Below are 15,393 nucleotides of genomic sequence, written 5' to 3'. Positions count from 1 at the left end.
GCTGCTATAAATATTTTTTGTACATGTGGGTCCTTTTCCCATTTTTATGATTACAGCTGAAACTCTTTCTGAAGAAATGCACAGGTTGTCAGAAAGAATATGGAGAGAAATTTAAATTAATTTTTGACTATTCAAAAAGTATTTGACCTTTTAATTTCCTAAGACAACTCCCCTTTTTAGACATTTTCATGGTGGCTATGATTAACTCTTCTTAACATCCTAGGTTTGAATTTTGAAATCCAGGGTGAAGTGTCCTTTCTTGGTCTGCGCGAATCCCTGGCAGACCTTGCTTTGTCGGCTTTTAGGACATGTTAAGCAAAGTTTATTGGGGAATAAACCCAACTCACATATATCTTGAGCTTAATTCATGGAACAGTGCAGAAAATGAGGCAACATCATGACCTCAAAATGTGTGCTGTTTGCCTTTCAGCTTTAGGGTTAAGTGATGTTTCCTTGGATCTACTCTGGGGAAAAGGGTTTCTTTCCCTTCCTTTCCATATACTTGGTAGTTGATATGTATAGCCTTCCCTCATCCAGATTTACCTATGAAGGGACCCCCATTCACTTACTAGAAGTATAACATGTCTGACCCTCCAATCAAATCAAAGCCATTAATTCTTAACACATACTACTTTAACCCCGAGAGTTGGTAGGAAAAAAATGAGTTACGTTCCTTGACCTAAAGTCATAGTCCAAGATCACAGCAGATGAGATGTTACAAGGCTGTATTTGATGACCTGCCAGATAGTTTGAAGAAAAGTGTGAATTCTTTGAGTTGGTCATCAGGGAAGGCTCTACAGAGGAGGTGGGATTGGGGTCAAGCCTTAAGACTCTTGCCTTAAAGGGACCACCCTCTGCCAAGCATGGAGGGGCTAAAGTGTTTGTATTAATAAAGAAGCCAATTCTTGCTTATGTGGCAGATCAGGTTCCTCTTAACCCCCAGTAAATGTTTACAGTTGGAGTAGGGAAAATTAGCTTGATCCTTTCTTCTAATATTAGAGGGGCTAGCTGAACTACTGGAGTCCAAGAAAAAGATAGGCCATTAGAACCATGCCTGCCTGGCAAAAATGAAGTAAGAAAAAGAAAAGAAAAGCCAGGCAAAAATGGTAGTGCTGTTTTTAATCACATGCATTGTTGCTGTCACCCCTCGCAAAACTTGCTCTCCTCATTACCGAGGCAGGGGGGAAGGTGACAGCAAGTATAAAAGACTAGGAGGGTCTGGAGAAGTGATGGATAGATGGATGCTCCCTCATCCTCCATCTCTGAACTGTACTTTTAGGTGTGTCCTCTACTGGGATGTTTTCTTGGATAGCAGATTCAAAAAGTATTTTCACAACTTAAATGAATAACGCTTCTTTGACTTGATTTGGCTTTTACTAGATTCTGTCTTACCTGAAAACTTTAAAGGAAAAGCCATTATGGGTTTTGGTTGAGGTACAATGGTAAAATCAGGAGTTTTAATTGAATCCCCTCAGTAGGAAGGCAACCCTGAAGAGGAGGTATTTTTATTCCTAGGGATGAAATTTTAATGAAAAAGCTACAGTTTATATCCAAACAAGGAGATCTAAATTACTTTTTCCTTTTCTTCCCATTCTGGTGACTGGGCTTGTCTAGGGGAGCAGTGGGGACAGTTGACTGCGCCCAATGCCAACCGATTCATCTTCTCACATGATCTGTCTAATGGGGCCATGAATATGCTGGAAGTGTTTGTGTCCAGTCTGGAAGAGTTTCAGCCAGACCTTGTGGTGCTCTCTGGATTGCATATGATGGAAGGACAGAGCAAGGAGATTCAGAAGAAGAGACTTCTAGAGGTGAATGTTCTTAGAGCCTTTGCAAACTTTAACAAAAACGAGCCTTCCTGAGGTCTTGTACCTTGTGTCCCTTAAGTCTCTCTGCTGGCTGAGAAACTTCTGTGGGCTGGCTCCCTGAGGTTGTCTCTATCTTGGTGTCTATTCTATGTATAGCGTGCATGTAAATCCTATCTTACACCAACCAAAAAGCTAACATGGAAGAGGCCTAAGATCATCTTCTTAGGCTTGCATGTTGTGCTGAGCTCTGCCAGAAAGTGTCCATTACCTAGTTGGCAGTGTTCTCCCCATGTCCTTGATTTTTCTGTGTTCAAACAGCTGATGTTTTTGAGATCTTAGATGGCATCCTCCCTCAGTTTAATCCCCCAGGGGTATGCTAGGGAATTGGCCATGTAAAGACAGTTTATTTCCCTGTGATACTAATGACTCAGCAGGGCCTCACAGTTCCCTTTGTGTGGAGTACTTAGCATCTGAGGCCACTAATTACCCAAAATACTTGAAAATCTCAGACATCCAAAAATAACAGGAGGTATTTTGATATCAAATGCCCCACCTCTTTTTGACTGCTTTTTTTGTTGTTGGTGTTTGTTTTCTTTCCCCATTCTTAAGCAGTGATGATATCTCTGTGTTTCCTTTGCAGGCTGTGATTTCTATCTCTGATATCCCCACTGACATTCCAGTTCACCTAGAGTTGGCCAGTATGACTGACCAGGAACTTATGAGCAGTATTATGCATCAGGTAACCACAAGGATAGTATGTTGTTGTTGGCTTTGTTTTGTTATTTTTGTTTTTAGGTTTTATTGATGGCTTTTGTTTTTATATAGCAAACTTTTACAGATTACTCTCACATCCAAGAGGTCTCTTATGACAAAGCAGAATTGTTAGGTAAAACTAATAAGCAGTGACCTCATCTGAAAGTGCATGTAGCATTTCATAGGTGTAGCAGACCCCACCACTTCTGTTTTCTTTTGAATTAACAGAAATATATTTACTCTATATCCCATTGAGAAAAGAAAAAACAAATTTCTTGTAACAAGTAACATGTAGTCAAGCAAAACAAATTCTTTCGGTGGTTCTATACAAAAATATGTTTCATTCTGCTCCCCAAACCCCTCACCTCTCTGTCATGGATGGCAGATTTCATCATTGGCCTCTGGAATCAGGGTGGTTCCTTGTATTAGCTATAGTTCTTGTAGCTTTCAAAGTTACTTGTCTTTATAGTGTTATTATTGTATAAATTATTCTCCTGGTTCTGCTTATTTCTTCCTTTATCAGTTTATACAAATCCTCAAGTTTGTTAATGTTTATAATATCAGTGTTCTAGAACAGACTGTTCTTCTGACTCTGCTCACTTTACTCTGCATCACTTCATACAGGTCTTTCTCTTTTTGAAATCATCGCTTTCACTTCTTTCAGCACCGTAGTACTCTGCAACATTCATAGACCACAACTTTTGTAGCCATTCCTCAAATGATGGACTTACCATTACTTTCTGGTTTGTTTGTTTTGTGTGTGATGTTATTTTTACCACCACAAAAAGAGTTGCTACAAAGAGGAAAAGGTCCTTTATTGTTTTTTTCCTTTAATCCTTTGTTCTTTACTCACCTAGAACATGATATATTGGTTTTCACCCAAGTTTAGCGTAGAACCCCAGTGAAGAGTTGTGATTCTTCTGAAACAACTTGTGCATCAGAAGGACGATGCTTTAACAGTTTGGCTAAATAGGTTCTTTACTGGAAAAATAATTACTTTTTTGCAATAAGCCAACTGGGTGGCACAGCTCCCAGAACATGAAGCCTGTGAAAGACCTGAGTTCCATTGTAGCCTCAGACGTTTACTAGCTGTGTGACCCTGAGCAAGTCACTTAACCTCTGTTTGCCTCATCTGTGAAATGGGGATGATAATAGCACCTACCTCCCAGGGTTGTTGTGAGTGTCAGATAAAGTAATAGTTGTACGGAGCTGGGCACGGTGCTAATCACATAGTAAATGCTATGGTAAATGGTAGCTGTTATTGTTGTTATGAATTTATTTTGTTTATAATCTCTCCCTTCTACCCCCCCCCCCGCCCCAAGTTAACCAGAAACAGAAAAACAAAGCTACCCTTATCGTGAACATTCTCCTCCTACCTCCATTCTCTCTCCCTCTGCAGACTCCCTGCCTTTGATGACTTTAATGTCACTTTAGGAAACATACGGGCAATGAATGGACTAGCTAAATGTCTTACAGTTGCTTAGTTACACTGAGAATGAATTCACTTGCCCAGGGTCACACAGCCAGTATGGGTCAAGAAGTGGTACTTGAGCCTAGTTCTGACCCTGAAGTCAGCTCTCAGACACTTCCCCTTCCAGCCTCTTGCCCTGCGTATAGCAGGTGATAAGTAATTGTTGACCTCACACCTATCAAGTTGGCCAGCATGACAGAAAAGGAAAATGACAAAGGCTGGGCTGGAGATGGAAACACTGGGACACTAATGCACTGTTGGTGGAGTTGTAAACTGATCCAACCATTCTGGAGACCAATTTGGAACTCTGCCCAAAGATCTAGAGACCTGTACATACCCTCTTAACCAGTAATACCACTATTAGGTCTGCACCCCAAAGAGATCAAAGGAAAAGGAACCATATGTACAGAAATATTTATAGCAACTCTTTGTGGTGGCAAAGAATTGGAAAATGAAGGGATGCCTCTCAATCGTGGAATGGCTAAACATGTTGTAATGTATGATTGTGATGGAGTACTGTTGTGCTATAAGAAGGTTGAGGGGGATGGTCTCAGAAAAACCTGCAAAGACTTACATGAACTGATGCAAAGTGAAGGGAGCAGAACAGTGTACATGGTAACAGCAGTATTGTGTGATGATCAAATGACTTAGCTACTCTGATCAATACAATGATCTAAGACAGTTCAAAAGGACTTATGATGAAAAATGCCCTCCACCTGCAGAGAGAAAACTGATGATTTCAGAGTGAAGATAGAAACATATTTATTCTCTGTTTGTTTCTTGTAACAGAGCTAATAAGTTTTGCATAACTTCACATATGTAATGGGTATCATATTGCTTGCCTTCTCAGTAAATGGAGAAGGGGCTAGAAAGAAGGGAGAGAATTTGGAATTCAAAATTTTTAAATTAATGTTTAAAAGAAAAGAACTACAAATGCCTGAAAGTTTGGCATAAATGGATATCCTAGTGTAGCTAGAAATTCCTGTCCTTTTCCTTGAAAAACAAAATACAAAAAAAAAAACCCCACTGTATTAAACTCACACCCAACACACACACACACACACACATACACACACACACACACACAACTCTCAGACTTCAGGTCCCATCTTTATTTGCTTGTTTGGTTCCACTCTTGTCTGTGTTGCCCCAATGTATGAGACCCATTGGGAGCTTATAATTCCAGTAATTAATACAGGAAGCTTATTAATCATTTGTGGAGATCTATTTTGTGTTAAGGCATTCCATTAGGAGGTGGGTGCTGTGGGGAATGCCAAAAAAAAAATGTGGCTTTGGAGAACTTAGAGCTGAATGCCATTTATCATAAGGTAGAATCTGATAATACAGTTTGGCATTGGCCAAAGGGTGTAGTTACCAAAATGACTGAAAGGCTTCATTTTAAGGTGCTCTTATTAGGTGGTTCCATAGAATGGAGCCTCTAGACAATATCATGAATTGCTACCAATACGGTGAGGTCAGAGTAAATGTCATGCTCTCCCTCACATACCAGTCACAGATCTGGAGGCTACTGTGATCTTTGAGGATAACCTGACAAGTAAGGAGAAAAAGGGAGTGCTCCTCCTTCACTATGATTCTATTATTGGCAGGGTCTCAAGGGGCCCTTTGTGCTGAAGTTTTCCTCTCAAGAAGAAAACTATCATTCTGTTTTGTTAGCAGGTTTTCCCTCTGGTGAATTCCCTTGGATTGAATGAACAGGAGCTGCTCTTCCTTAGCCAGTCAGCGTCTGGTCCTCACTCTTCTCTCCTTGCGTGGAGTGGCGTCCCTGATGTGGGTGTCGTCAGTGACATTCTCTTCTGGATCCTGAAGGAGCATGGCAGGAGTAAAGAGAGAGCATCAGATCTCACACGGATCCATTTCCATACTCTAGCCTACCACATTCTGGCAACCGTGGATGGGCACTGGGGTAACCAGCTTGCTTCCGTGGCTGCAGGAGCCCGTGTAGCAGGGACACAGGCCTGTGCCTCAGAAACAATCGATACCAGCCGCGTGTCCCTCAAGGCTCCCCTAGAGTTTCTGACTTCACATTCAGAGGCAGGCTCTAGGATATCTGTAAATCCAAATGAGCCAGTGGTTCAGTGGCACAGAGAGGGAATCTCTTTTCATTTCACTCCTGTCTTGGTTTGTAAGGATCCCATCCGAACTGTGGGCCTTGGGGATGCCATTTCAGCAGAAGGACTATTCTATTCAGAAGTATACCCTCACTGATGTGAACAGGGGTAGGGTTGATGCCTCTGAGGAAGTATAGTTGGCCTGAGAATTTCGGATATCAGTAGATGGTTTAAGAAATAGAATTTAGGATGTTAAAGCAAGTTCTAGATCTAATTAGAGGATAGCCAAAGAAATAACTATATCAACACATTCCAGCCTATTGGCATTGACAGGAAGCATTTCAGATTTTAATCAAGAAATTTTAGCTCTTTACTGGTAAGACTGGAGAGTGTGTGAGTGAGTGAGTGAGTGTGTGTGTGTGTGTGTGTTGCCTGTTGCAGAGAAGAAATCCCCATTCTCTGCAGAAGGTCACCAATTGCTCATTTAATCCAACTCCTTAGCATAATTTGAAAGCATTGACAGCTGGAAGGAGGATTTCCCTCCTTGCCTGGTCCTGAAGAGCATGCCGGTCAGCCTTTGGTCCTGCCTTGTTGCGGATTAAGCCCAGTCAAAGGCTCTCGAATCCTCTCCCAGTAGCACATTGCTCAATGGCTGAAGCAAAACTTCCATTCATTGTTATGATCAGAACATTCAACAAGGAAAACCTCTTAACCTCCTGCTCCAGCATAAATAGAAGAAAGTGGGAAGCCTGCTGTGTTTAAATGCAGGCAGGCTGGATCCACACTCCCTGGGCCCTTGAAGCTGTGGTGTGCTGACTTTGTGTGTCATGGGTGGAAGGGAACATGCCCTCCTTTCCTCTCATTTGATGACCGCAGGAGCTGCCTCTATGCACATGGGCTGGCTTGGTGAGATCAAAGTGTTTGTAGCTTTATGCTTGGCCTCATCGTCTAGCTTAAGGCTGAGTTGTTGCTGCGGAATTTGACCTTTTATTACTCTGATCCTTCTTTGTGAAACTGGAATATGCTTCCCTGTCCATGATACATTGTTTTTCTCAGTCATGTGACACAAACTTAATTCCGTTAAAGGTGCAAGTTGACCTCATCAGATGCTGCAAGAAGAGCACCTAAGTATTACATCTATGTTACATTATGTATTTATTTTTATAATGTAAGAATACTTTTCTGTGTGCTTTAAACTTTTTTAAACATGATTTACATTTCAGTTCCCTCAAGAACTTTTTACATGTCTGTTTTGGGAAACAATAGAAGTGGCTGGGTATAACAGGAATGCAGATAAAATGTAAATTCACTTCTACCTGGAAATGTGAATTAGGTCAATTCCCCTACTCCTGGGTATCTGTCACTTGGCCCTCCCAGGTCTTGTATCAGACTATCCTTTCCAGTGTGTCAGAACTGTTTGTAGCCCAGCCTTTCACAAGTAATGGATGTCATGGGATGTGTCCAGGTGGAGGGGAGCAGCATGAGGAAGAAGCAGCAGCAAGGCCAAAGTGACCCACTGGACACTTGATCTCTCAGTGGATCTCTCTTTGGCCTAACTTTCAGGCTAAAAAGAAATTTGCTCTTGCATTTTGCCACAAAAGGAAAGCCCAAAATAAAGCCGCAGGGAGGCATTTGGAGCAGCCCAGCAGCAGTGTTTTGTTTGGTTGTTAATTATTTACAAGTATGTGGTGGGAGCATCTCCCTTCAGGAGTCCCAGGTCCCTAGGATGATTTCTTCCCTCCCTCACTGATATTTGCCCTGGGCTATCAGCCCAGGACACTCTCCTGCCTCTGAATCATGACTGAACAATTTTTTTCGGGGTGGGGGTGGCCGGCGGGGATGTAGTGTGAGGCCAGAAGACTTTCTCCTGAGGGACAATTAAAAATCTGAGGAGTTGTATAATACACAGTGAAGTACATGTTAGCTGTTCTTGTCCTTTTCTCCCTCCTCCACCATCACACCACTACGTGGCCCAACTCAGGACAGTGAAACCCCCAGCATGCCATTTGTTTTTATTAGCACAGGTAGAATGAGCTCGTTTGTTCAGAAACAGTTGGACTAACTCATTTATAGTGCAAAACCTGGAGAGAAGGAGAGGGAAAAGCAGGCAGCACCTAAAATAAACCAACAGATAATCTGTGTTTTCTGCATGGATGTTTTCTTGAGTTTTTTCTGCAGAGTTGTGGTGCTGTGTATGAATAGGCTGTCTTCCCCAAAGTCTTCAGGGATCACTTTTGTATGTTTGCATTAATAGAAGGGGGGGCCTGTAGCCAGCACGTGGGCATAGCCCCATAGGGGCTTAAATACTATTGTGAGTCTGTTATCTCACCCTGGGCAGCTTGAAGATTTGGAGCTACCCTCTTTCAAGGCCAAACCTGAAAAGGTGAAACTGGCTCATATGGGATATGAGAAGCCCTGGTAGAATTAATTCACAGCCTATGAAAATGTACCTGGGAGGAGAACCAGACTTCTTTACCTGTAGCCTCCAGAACACTGTAGCGAGCAGAGGGTCCTAACCTCTTTGGCAGTCTGATGAAGCCTATGAACCAACCCCTTCTCAGAATCATGTTCTAAAATTCATACAGTTAACTGGATAGGATTCTAAGTGAAACCAATTATATTGAAATACAATTATCAGAACACCTTTAAATTTCAGACCTCAGGTTAAGAGCCAAGAATATGGGCTACCTCTCAGTAATCTTAAATTTACAGCCATATTTACTCCCCCATCCCATATTTTCCACTTTGCCAAGTTTGGGTTGGGAAGTGACTTCCATCAGCACAATAAATTCAGATACTAGAACAAGTCGTCGTCATATTCTGACAGGACTCCAGGCCTGCAGTTTAGTTTGTTTTAAATACCCTGGCACTTTGCCCTTTAATTCCATCTAGTTGCTCAGTGTTTATTTGGGTTGTTTAAAAAAAATGTTTAGTTTCTTTTAAAGAGGCACCCAAAGAAGCCCTTAATGGTCTGGGGAACTGAGGGACTATGGGTGCCAGGTGTTCTGCTTATTGATGCCTCTGACCTAATTAGAAGATAGTTTTCAGGAACAACAGATTAATTGCCCTCACTGACAATTTTCAAAACATGTTCGGAACGGTTTAAAATGAGTGAATGACTAAAGCCACTCTCAGAAGTAGCTCTGTTAGGGGTTGAGGTTTTTATCCCATTTAAAGGATAACCTTTAGGAATAGCCAGTGTGATCCTGGGTGCTGCCAAACCAAGAGCACACAGTGAAATCCGGGTCTGAAACAAATCTCTGACTTGCATGTTAAGTTTGTAGTGATTTGGGTAAGAATCGGATATGTTTTCTGGTTAGGGTTTTTGACATTCTACAGCATGACTTTGCAAAGCAGGCTCTGTAAGACTTTGGTAAACATTTGGCTAAACCAGATTGGGGTTGCGGTAGTTTAGTACTTGATTCTCTGGATGTCAGTACTGGCCACATGGAGACTATCCAGGTTTCTTTACTAAGCTGCTGGCCTGGAACTGCAATGGCATTTCATTTATTGAGCATCTACAGGGTGTTCCTAAAGTCTGGACACATGGGCAAAAATGCATGTTTTCAAGAAATGAAATGAATGAAATTTTCAACATTTTATTTAATTGAAGTATTAACAAATAACATCTTCAATATGATTTCCATCATTTGTGATGCAAAGGTTGATGTGCTTTGCAAGATTCAAGTGAACTCGATGCAATAACTCCTCATTTCCTATGTGTACAGACTTTAGGAACACCCTGTATTTGTCAAGTGTTGAAGTGAAAATGGAGATAATTAACACATGGTTCCTACACTCCTTGATGGAGCTCTGTTTTACCTTAAATCTTTAGGGAAGAGGGAGTGAAGGTGGCACCCTGCATTTCCTGAAGGCCCATCTGGATTCTTTATTGCTTCAGCTGAAGATGCAGTACTTTTTTTGGACAATAAGATGGGCCCATTGCATCACAGAATCTTAGAAACTGAGTCTGTCCTCCTACCCCCAAATAAGCTAGTAGATAGTTTTAAATCCATTGGTGTCCCTCTGTATCCAAACATGCACCACAAAGTAGCACAAGTGTAACTACCTGTTCAACATCCCTAAGTCAGCTCTCCAGCCTCAGTCCTCTTGTTGGCTGGTTCTACTCAATGGCAATGACATGACAAATTCTGAAACAAATAACAGAAACTTTTTAGTAGCACTTCTAAAGTCTTACTTTGTGTAAAATCTTCTAAAGTCTTACTTTGTGGGAATGTGATCTGTGCTCCACCTTCAATGTGGTAAACCAAAGTTATAGGCCAAGCCAGCATCCCAAAGATGGAGGCAACATTAATCTTTGTTCTGATTTGAAAGAAGTCAAATCTTCATGAGCAAGCTGATACATACCTACCACAACTGCTTAAGCTCCCACTGCTAAGAGTTAAACAAAGGCTGAAAAAACATTACTTGGGTATGATGTACAAAGGAGAGGTTTATTTGATTAAAGGAGCATTAAGGACGCTATGGACTTGAAAACACAGGAAGACTTTGGCCAGTCAGTGTGACATATTTGGTGAGGGAAGGAAGACTGACCAGAGTGGTGAGTTGTTTAAAATACAGTGTTGCTGCTGCCTTGTTGTCCTTCCTTTTTTAGAATATTACTCATTGCGATAAGACATTATAGTTTTAATTTATGTAGTATTCCTGAGGGGAAGAAACCCTGACATGCTCATGACTAAAATACAGACCCACTTGCAAATGACTGTCCAGTTACAGTTTTAAAAAATTTTTTAAATGAAACTTGTCATGATACATACATATATATATATGTATGTGTGTGCGCGCGCACGCGTGTATGCACTCAGTAGTTGGCAGGAGATACCCTTTAGTTCTTTACCCCATTTGTGCCCAGTTCATCAGGGCTGGCTTTTTGGAAAGGATTTTTTGTGCTGTGGGGAACCAGGGGAGTTCCTGGGTCACTTCAGTAGGTGACTGTTTGGAAATCAGCTTATCTCATAACCTGTTGACACTGTCCTTCTTAGCTGCTGTTCAGCTTGGTATCAACATTTAAGATAAAATGTATAAAGGCTCAATTTACAAGCTAAAACTCCAAATTTCCCAAACAGGAGAGGAAGAATGAGAACCTTGTACCTCATTTTCAAATATTTTGCTGATATACTTCTAGTCAAATGGGCAAGGAGGAGGGTGCTAGCCATCTTCAATGGCTGTATAAAGGAAAATAGCGTCAGAGAGGGGAGTGACAATACATAATCTTTATTCTATAAAGAATATACAAATAGCCTATAGTCAGTGATTACCTTAAATAAAAACTTAGACTGAGCAGCTCTTCCTTTTCATTCAACAAGAGCTGCTGCTGCTGATTCAGTAGCCAGGGACATGATCTAAGCTCTTGATTCTCTGACTGTTTAAGAAGCAGAGCTGGGCTCAGAGCCATGTCCCAGATTCCCCTGGGGCAGGTGAGGCCGGGACACTTGCTGAGCTGGGCCTGGAAGGCAGCTCTTCTAACAGCTGGTCAGAAATCAAGTGGTTGCTATACTGCACAACCTCAGGGTCTGAGAATTTCCGTCGAGATACCTATGAGTCAGGCCACATGGCTAAAGGTCATCAGAGGACACCAATCTGCTGTGGTTGTACCCATCTTGCTCTGTACCAAAAAAACAACCAAACAGGGTTTTAAAAGAGTACCAATGTTATAAACAGTATCTACCCACCTACTGTCTCTTAGCCCATCAGCTGGGTTATGAGATCTCACAGACTCCTCTCTCCTACTACTTTTATTCTGAGTGCAGTAGGATGGACATATAACCTGACTACCTTAGAGGGGCATTTGGCTCGAGGGTCATGCTGGGCCTGGGGTTTGAGAGAGGTGGAGAAACTGAGAGACATAACACTAAGAGGCTGTACTCATACTTGGACCTCTGCCTATAAAAAGCCACTGCATGTCTACCATTACCTTTCCAAATCCTCCACTTTCTTTCCAAGGAAACATGTTTATTCTGGGGCCAGTCTGCTTTTCTGTGTTTCTCTTTGTCCTTGAACCTCGGAGCTTATTGCTTCAGCTGGATCTGCCTCTGGCTCCAGAGGGAGGGAAGGAGGCTTTGAAAACTGAGCTGATCCTCCAGCACCTAGTTAATTAAGGAAACACAGTTCCAGTTGTCAGTCCCTCAACTCTAAGGGCCTGTTAATCCTGAACAATTGGTAGAAGAAAATGAAGCCTAGTGGTACATTCCAAATGAGAGTCCCAAGGCTTTTTCAGCAAGAGAAAGTACTCTGTTTCAGTGTTACAAGGAAAGGCTTTAATTAGATATGCAACAACTGAAAAGCTCCTTGGCCTCATTGGATAAAGTTAGGTTGTGTCAGGGAACTTAAATAAGCCATTTTCCCAAAGTATTTGCAAACTGGCTGTGTAGATCTGAGATGCCAATTATCCAACACTGACTTGAAGGCCTATACCTGGGCTTCACAATCTGCCTAAGAATCAAGTGTCAATTTGTTGGCTTTATAGGTTTCTTCTGGAGAGCTCTGGTTCAAAAGTCTACCAAAAAAGTGCAGTCTCCAGTATCATGCAAAGGCTACTCACCTGCAGGAAGCTGTGTGGTTTTCCCAAATCCAGCTGCTGAAGACATGGCTTGCCCTAGAGCTTGGTTGGAACCCAAGGGCTGTTGTAAATTGGATGATCTGTTGGCTGAAGTTGTTCGATGCTTTGATTTGAGATCTTTAACTGGTTTAGTCCAGACCAGTGCTTCTCCAACTTGCAGAGCTGCACCCATTTTCTGAGCCATCTCCACCATCTTGTCCACCCAAGAGAAAAAACATAATCTCAAAAAAAAAAAAAACCCAGGAATCTCAAGAAAGACTGACCCTGACATTCTTATTTTACTGGCCCCAAAAGGACTCTAAACTTAAACTGAATTTTTGCGAGAGAAGGACCACTAGGAGATAATAGCACTTGAGGGCTGGAAATGCCTTGTGCAGAGATTTATTTACTTATGCTTCATGAAATAAAATCTTGGTCCACTGTAGCAAAACACAAAGCAAAATCAAGACCTCAAAAGCTAAGTCAGCCTCCTATTTCTTAGTGAAATCAGGGAAAAGGCTAGAAAGAACAAATAAACCCCAACTAGTATAAAATGGTACATAATAATTGCTTATGACAAGCATAGAAAAACTAGTCATTTGAGTTGAGGGAAAGATGAGGGAAGGCTCCATAGGAGATGTTACATGATTTCGCTTTTAAAGGATGGTAGATTTCAAGAGAGGCATATGTGAAAAACATCAATCCAGTTTGCTGGAGTATAGGACATGAAGAAATCAGGACAGGAGCCAGGCTGAGGAAGTGGCCAGCCATTAAAGGGTCTGGAATATAGAAGTGACCCAATAGGCTCTGTAAGTCAGAGAGCCTTCCATAGCAGTGGGGGGAAGGCTGAAAAGGCCAGGTGGCTGCATAAGGAGAAAGGGGATGGAAAGAGAAAGATTAGTTCCAAAGCTATGAAAAGAGATGAGAGTACACCGGGGGTGATGGCATCAGGCAAACGGAGAAGGGCAGTTTCATGAGGTTTTAAAGAAGACACAAACTTTTCAGGGGGGTTAAGGAGAAAGAAAGTAGGGACAACCAAAGTTTTGAAAACGAGGTGAGGGTATGTGGAAGGCATGACGATGCCACTAATAGCAGAGTGAGGGGTTTTGGACATGTTTGAAATAGACTACTTAAAGAAGTTTGTCAAAGAAAAGTGGTAAAGTGATGACAGCTGTATGGGCCAAGGTGAATTTCGTAAGGATGGGAGACCTGAGAATGTTTATAGGTAAATGGAATGGAAGAGGCTGAAGGTGCATGTGAGAAGTATATTGTTTAAGCAAGGTTCTAGAGGGAGGGAGCTGACAGTCACAAGGATACTTAACCTTGGCAGCAGGTGGTCAGCAGGATAGAGCACTGGGTCCCGAGTCCAAATCAGGCCTCAGGCACTTCCTAGCTGAGTGACCCTAGGCAAGCCTGTCTGCCTTAGTTTCCTCATAATATCTCCGTAAAACATGGGATCCTAACAGCACCTACTTCTCATGTTGTGAGGATCAAATGAGACTATGTTAATAAAGTGTTTTGCACAATGGCAGGCACTTCATAAATGCTTATTCCTTTCCCTCAGCAGAAACTCAGGACACCTAGCTATTCTGAGACAGAAAGGAAGAGGCAGAGAATGGGGAAGGAAGAGAAGTTCTCCTAAAAAAAGCCTTTTGAGGCAGATAACTCCAGAACATCCATCGACCTGCATTTATTTAGCACCTACTATGTGCCAGGCACTGGGGACATAAAGTAAAGAAGCTAAAGCATCCCCATCTTTCAGAAGCTTGCATTCTAATGGGAGTGGAAAAAGTTCCTCGGTCCAAGGTAGTCCAAGCACTGTGGACTACCACGAAGGGCTCCCACAGAAGGTGGAACTCAAGAAGGAAGACGGCAGAATGCGGTACCTGTGAGCAGCTGCCAGAGGGATGGCTTGGCTGCACAACATAATTAGGGAAGGGGGTGATGTAATAAAGCCAGAAGGCAGGATGTGAAGAAGCTTTAAGTACCAAACAGAGGAACTTCTATTTCATCTCAAGGATAACAGAGAGCCACTGGCTTCTTGAGTGGGCATGAGGATAATATGGTCATACCTGCACTTCCCAGAAAATCCCTTTGGCAGCAGGGTGGATTACGTAGTTGAATGGGAAAGAAATCCCATGAGGAGGCTACTGCCATAGTCTAAGAAAGGTAATGAACTATGCTGAAGGCCTGGGGAGCAAAGGGCAGGTAATGGATAAGTGTTGTGGAAGTCTATGTGACATGAATGGAAAACAGTGGATATGTGGGATGATACTGAGGTTGTGATCCTGAGTGACTAGGGATGGACTCTGGGGAAAAGAAAATGAGCTCTGTTTCGACTTAGGCATACCCATAACGAATGAAAATTATGGCCTTCACCTTCACTCCCTTCTTTGCAGAAAGGAATTATGGGTAGGGAATACTGGTCTACATGCAATGTCTAATTTTTTCAATGTATTGGTTAGTTTTGCTAAATTGTTTTTTATACTTTTTTTAAAAACAGGAGATGGGGGAAAGTGGTGGAATGCATTGGAAAATATGGGTAAAGCTATAAAAACAAAAGGTAACAATAAATTTTGTTCTTTAAAAATTATTTCCTTCACAATGCCAGCAATTTTACAACCTCACCATGTTTGCAAACAGGACTACTGAGCAAGCCTCGTTCAGGTTAAAGACATACTGGGTCAGACAAAGCCTTCTCCACAGCTCTCTTTACTCGGGGCCTGCCTGTTT

At 42.0% G+C, this 15,393-nt stretch overlaps 2 protein-coding genes across 6 annotated transcripts in view; one reads left to right on the top strand and one right to left on the bottom strand.

The window, feature by feature from the left end:
• ADPGK (ADP dependent glucokinase) overlaps nucleotides 1-7,750 on the top strand; it is a 40,577-nt gene extending 32,827 nt beyond the window's left edge. The window contains exons 5-7 of one of the 2 annotated variants that reach the window (XM_036736031.1): nucleotides 1,615-1,811; nucleotides 2,449-2,547; nucleotides 5,707-7,750. In XM_036736031.1, coding sequence (XP_036591926.1) covers nucleotides 1,615-1,811; nucleotides 2,449-2,547; nucleotides 5,707-6,258 — 848 coding nt within the window. In that variant the 3' untranslated portion in view covers nucleotides 6,259-7,750. The remainder of the gene's footprint in view (nucleotides 1-1,614; nucleotides 1,812-2,448; nucleotides 2,548-5,706) is intronic. The other variant, XM_036736032.1, reaches the window with a different exon arrangement.
• Nucleotides 7,751-11,099: 3,349 nt separating this feature from the next.
• The window catches only part of BBS4 (Bardet-Biedl syndrome 4), a 64,878-nt gene continuing 60,584 nt past the window's right edge, over nucleotides 11,100-15,393 (bottom strand). For 3 of the 4 annotated variants that reach the window (XM_036736276.1, XM_036736279.1, XM_036736277.1), the window contains 3 exons: nucleotides 12,664-12,874; nucleotides 12,037-12,208; nucleotides 11,100-11,727 (listed from right to left, as the gene is read on the bottom strand). In XM_036736276.1, the coding sequence (XP_036592171.1) occupies nucleotides 12,075-12,208; nucleotides 12,664-12,874 (345 nt within the window). In that variant the 3' untranslated portion in view covers nucleotides 11,100-11,727; nucleotides 12,037-12,074. The remainder of the gene's footprint in view (nucleotides 11,728-12,036; nucleotides 12,209-12,663; nucleotides 12,875-15,393) is intronic. The other variant, XM_036736278.1, reaches the window with a different exon arrangement.

This window comes from Trichosurus vulpecula, chromosome 8, assembly GCF_011100635.1.
Source record: "Trichosurus vulpecula isolate mTriVul1 chromosome 8, mTriVul1.pri, whole genome shotgun sequence".
Taxonomy (NCBI): Eukaryota; Metazoa; Chordata; class Mammalia; order Diprotodontia; family Phalangeridae; genus Trichosurus; species Trichosurus vulpecula.
Note: the sequence above shows the minus strand (reverse complement) of the source record. Positions and strands in the feature narration are given on the sequence as shown.